Source organism: Micropterus dolomieu, linkage group LG15 (genome assembly GCF_021292245.1).
Source record: "Micropterus dolomieu isolate WLL.071019.BEF.003 ecotype Adirondacks linkage group LG15, ASM2129224v1, whole genome shotgun sequence".
NCBI classification, from domain to species: Eukaryota; Metazoa; Chordata; class Actinopteri; order Centrarchiformes; family Centrarchidae; genus Micropterus; species Micropterus dolomieu.
Window position 1 is genome coordinate 17,523,127 of NC_060164.1, and position 4,610 is coordinate 17,527,736.

At 35.8% G+C, this 4,610-nt stretch overlaps 1 protein-coding gene across 1 annotated transcript; it reads right to left on the reverse strand.

Moving 5' to 3' along the window:
• Nucleotides 1-1,809: 1,809 nt before the first annotated feature.
• On the reverse strand, nucleotides 1,810-2,810 carry gnrh3 (gonadotropin-releasing hormone 3). Its single transcript, XM_046071187.1, has 4 exons — nucleotides 2,806-2,810; nucleotides 2,472-2,614; nucleotides 2,269-2,349; nucleotides 1,810-1,955 (listed from the first exon to the last, which is right to left on the reverse strand). Exons 2-4 carry the CDS (start codon nucleotides 2,607-2,609, stop codon nucleotides 1,902-1,904), a joined length of 273 nt encoding a protein of 90 aa, XP_045927143.1. The 5' UTR covers nucleotides 2,610-2,614; nucleotides 2,806-2,810; the 3' UTR covers nucleotides 1,810-1,901.
• Between the last annotated feature and the right edge of the window lie 1,800 nt (nucleotides 2,811-4,610).

The window sequence follows — 4,610 nt, forward strand, 5'->3', positions numbered from 1 at the left end:
ATATTTAAGGATGACATCCTAGCCTGTCGGCCTCTACCATTGTCTTCACCGTGATTATTTTCTACCGTTGTTTAGCCCCAGTTGTGGCTCTTTGATGAAAAGGTCGCCACTCAATTGGAAAACAGTCATTAAAATGCGGTGGGTACTATTCACCAGTGTGCATGGGGGAACCAACTCAACTGAGCTGGTTAATCAAAAGTTAATTATATAATTTTCATGCAGATGAGGGAAACATTCAAATGAATCCCAACTCTACAATCATTACAAAAAATAAATAAAGAAATAATTCTAAAATGCTATAAAATGTTCAGGGACCAGGAGGCTGTAAACAATATGAAGTTTAATTTGAGGTAAACAAAGTGAATATCCACCAGGGGGTCTGGGAAGGAGAAAGTGAGGTTAAATCAAATTTGGAAACATAGATACCAGCAGGTTTTGTTGTCCTGATATACGTGCAATTAGGCAGGTCCTTGATGAGGACACTGGGAGGGAGAAAGTTGCCTTTCACAGCAAATGCTTTGGGATTATTTAAAGGGAATTTATGGGATTTTATGCTTTATCTGTAAACATTAATTATTCTCACACAAGTATACCAAATTGAATTAAAACCATAATTTAGGAAATGTCATAAAAGCATATAATCTTTATGAGGATGTTGCAAACGCACTGAAACCTCCATAAAGATAAGCATAAATCAATTCAAGGAAGTCTCATAGTGACTTTCAGAAGAAAATGCCCTGGACAACATTTTCTTCTGTAACTTTGTCAAAGAATGTAAAGTAGAGTATAGCACTTTTCAAAAAATTAAAAAGTCTTTCCTCATCAAAGGAAATGATTGTGTTATGCAAATTACAACCATGAATATTAAACCAACGATGTGAAGTATCACAAATGAGCAAGCATTGTTCTGGAAGTGCAATGGAATGTGGTTTAATTTCTCTTTAATTCTATGTGCTTTTATAATGTTCACCTTTTCCCAGTTGTGCCAGCGGGTTTGGGTTCACTGGTGTGCATTACAACTGCGCTCTAACAATGCAGGGCCTCCACGGTGTCAGCACAGTTCATGAATCCTTGCCCCTTATGCACCAGGCGATTAGTATGGTGCTCTGTCTGTGGGGCTTTGCCAGAAAATGAGTTCTCTTTAAAACATATGCCCCCTGCTGATTCTTTTCCTTTCCTGATATGAAATTCCAATTTTTATAATGAACACCAATTCCTTTTACGGAGAGCAGGGGGGAGGGAGGGGAAGAGCTTTACACATTTTCTGTTTTGGATGACTGCAGTTATCCTAAATTTGGGGAAAGCTGTTGTGGACATCACAAGGAGACAATATTTAAATGAGTGTCTTTCAGTTTGGAGTCTAATCAACATTCAGGTACGACCACAAAAATCAGCTGGTGTAATTTTCCACATCACATATGCACATGACTGGTGTGGCAGAAAATGAAATTACCAAAACTGTAACAAATTCAATTAAGTCATTGATTTCTAATAAATTGGCTTAATCACCAGCTGTTGTCATGCTAAGATTGTTGTATCACAGGTTTGTCATGCTTGTCGGTCGTGGCTGCTTTACAAAGGCAATTTCATCTGTTTAAAGGCTTTGAAGCAGCATTTTATGCTTAAATGGCATCATTTCAGTTCTAATAACCAGATCTACGAGGTGAGATTACACTTTCTGACAATCTGAATGGTCAAGAGATTTGATCAATTGATCAGATTTCCAAAACTTTATTACAATTTGAAATTGATTTAAATGTTACAGACATTCATATAATTGACATCTTTGCAATAAATGTGGCGATTTGTTGAAGTCAGAATCCTGCACTCGGGCGATCCATCAGTGGTGTTGATGATGATGCAAATACAGTCTGTGTTTCTCTTCTTTTTTTGGTAGCTCTTCAATTATTACTGAACCTTTTCTTTCGGTCAAAATGACTGGAATCATCGTTAATCTGAAGAGATTGAAATTACATCTCAGTTGATCTACTGCTTGAATATTTAATCTAACAGATATTTCATTTTTCATTTATATATATATACACCAAACTAGTCTGAGGAAATTAGTGGTACATCTGCCAACATTCGAAAAGATGAAATTAAGCATTCACATATTCAATCATGCAAAAAGGGAAAAATAAATCATTGAGCGGTTTGTATATTGTCATTGCTGCTTTGAAACACAGTGGCACACAGTGGTGCAATGTACATTAATACTGTACAATTGAAGTAGACATTGGTGATAAATTATGTATAATAAGCACTTACTACATTGTATGGTCTAAATCTCTCTTGGGTTTGGGCACTCGCCTCTTCAGGAAGAGACACCACTCCTCCTGTACCCATCATCTAAGCACAATAAAACAGAGATTTTAGAAGACGAAACCAAATGACATGATGTAAAAAAAGTATTTGTGCTTCTACATTTGCTTTAAACTTAATGAAGCTGTCCACATAAGAAAATTACTCACCCTGATCGTTGCCTCTAGCTCTCCCACACTTCTCTTGCCACCTGGTAGCCATCCATATGACCAGTGCTGGGACAGGGTGACCTGCACCACCAACGCCAACAACAACACCTGCACCATCACTCTGCTGCTCGCTTCCATTAGAGCTGCAGAGGAAGCCACATTTGTAACAAAAACAATAATGTCACAGTCTCCTCTCTCACAGCTCCATGGCTCACAGACCAGGGGTTATAAAGCATTGCCCAACATTAGTAAACAGGATTTTAGACAGTAATTAATAAGAGGAGTAATTCTAACTAAATGAACATTGAACAAACTTCATTGAGGACCAACTCACCTCTGTATTTGCCTTGTTAGCATGTGGTGCATTAGCTAGAGGGGGATTTTATAGGTGTAGAAGCTGCTGTCAGGATTATAATCCCCTCTCTGCAGGTGTGACACATTTACTGACTAATGGGACACAAAACACTACTAATGGAGCTGGCTAAGTGCTCAGATATTCTGACACCACATGGGGGTTCAAAATGCATAAAATATATATCAAAAACGCCTTTGTGTTTGTATCAAATGCATTTGTGTAGAGGTAGATAAAAAGACAACATTAAAAAGAAATCTGACATTTCTCTCCATCTAGAATTTATTGGAATCAGCTTTTAGCAAACAAATAGTAGTTAAAATCCATACAGATTCAAAAGGCAGAAACATCATTGAAACAAGATGCTTTTGCATTTATGTCACATCATGCGGCAAGGCTTCACTGTTACCCCATTTCTTCTTCCTTCAGCATTACAACTCATGTCAACAATGCAGTAACCTTAACGTAACCTTAATGAGTAATGGCCACATGAATTTATGTACACTAACAAAAACAAAATGATCAGTAATCAGGCATTTATAAACCCATCTTACCCCTCTACAAACTCAGTAGAAAGTTCTTTACCCAAAGTTAAGACTTCCAAATTCCTACAAAGAAGTATGAAGCCTTGCAAAAATATATGCTTTTGACTTTGTAGCAATGTTGGGGTTTCCTTGTTCAAATATGAAACTAAGACTAACTATCATAGTCAAAATATGTCAAAATGCCTGTGGATGCATATTTCATATTTTGGCTGAGCACTGGTTCTTGATATCAATGCTTTTCAGTGTTCTAGACGTTTCATCTCAGTTCCAGGGGATGAACAAAGTTTAACTGCATTGCTTATCAACTCTTTCATTAAAACACACACACTTCTGCAGTGCACACTTATTTTAAATACTAAAAGTATGTTACATTTGTTTTCCTTATATAACAATTATATAATATTCTGAGAAGTGTTACAAACAATGAATTGACGATCCATACAGGAGACCACCATTCAAAATCAAAACACCTTTAAAAAATGTGTCTATTTTATTAAATTAAACATAAACATCTGGCTACTCTGTATTAAAATGTTGTCACTTGGTGACAAGTGTTTCAAGATTAGAACTGTCTTTCTAATCAATATGGCACTGCTTTATGCAAACATGCAAGTGTAAAGTTGGCTTATTAATGTGTATCAAAATGTATTTTTTTAAAACAAAATGTGATGCTTGGCTGCAAAACATTTGTAAGAATGACACATTTGAATTCATGTAATAATAACTTTATTTTCTGCCTGTTCCAATGTGGGCTAATTGCATTTTGCAGCGTCAGGCGCCAATCCACTAAGTAATATTGCCACAGGCAACAAAAGAAAGTTGGTTAAGCTGAATAAAATTGCAACAGGCAGCAGCTGTTAAGTTATTCACAGACAGAAGTGAGGTAATTTGCAGCGTCTAACAGAATTTTATGTTTTTGTTTGATTTAAAAGCAGATCATAAATAGTATTCGCAGATGTCAGATAGGACATTATTTTAGCAAAAGCATTAATCATTTTTCCCTACTTATCAAAACACACAATTTATTCTTCTCATAGCAATCAAACATGTTGAGTGGGCTACATAAAATACAAGACTAATGTAAACCAAAGGCATTGTGGTTGGTAACAAAATAAAGCAGAAATAAAAGAATAATGCATTTACTGTACAACACAATAGTGATGCATTTCACAAAATTCATCCTACACACGCACTTTATTTTTATATATATATATATATATATATATATATATATATAGTTGG

Excerpts from the sequence above, each read along its gene's own strand:
- gnrh3 (XM_046071187.1), bottom strand. The coding sequence starts at position 2,609 with ATGGAAGCGAGCAGCAGAGTGATGGTGCAGGTGTTGTTGTTGGCGTTG. Across the intron at positions 2,350-2,471 it reads AGCTAGAGGCAACGATCAGG|ATGATGGGTACAGGAGGAGT; the intron begins GTGAGTAATTTT and ends TATTGTGCTTAG. Across the intron at positions 1,956-2,268 it reads GATTTAGACCATACAATGTA|ATTAACGATGATTCCAGTCA; the intron begins GTAAGTGCTTAT and ends CAATCTCTTCAG.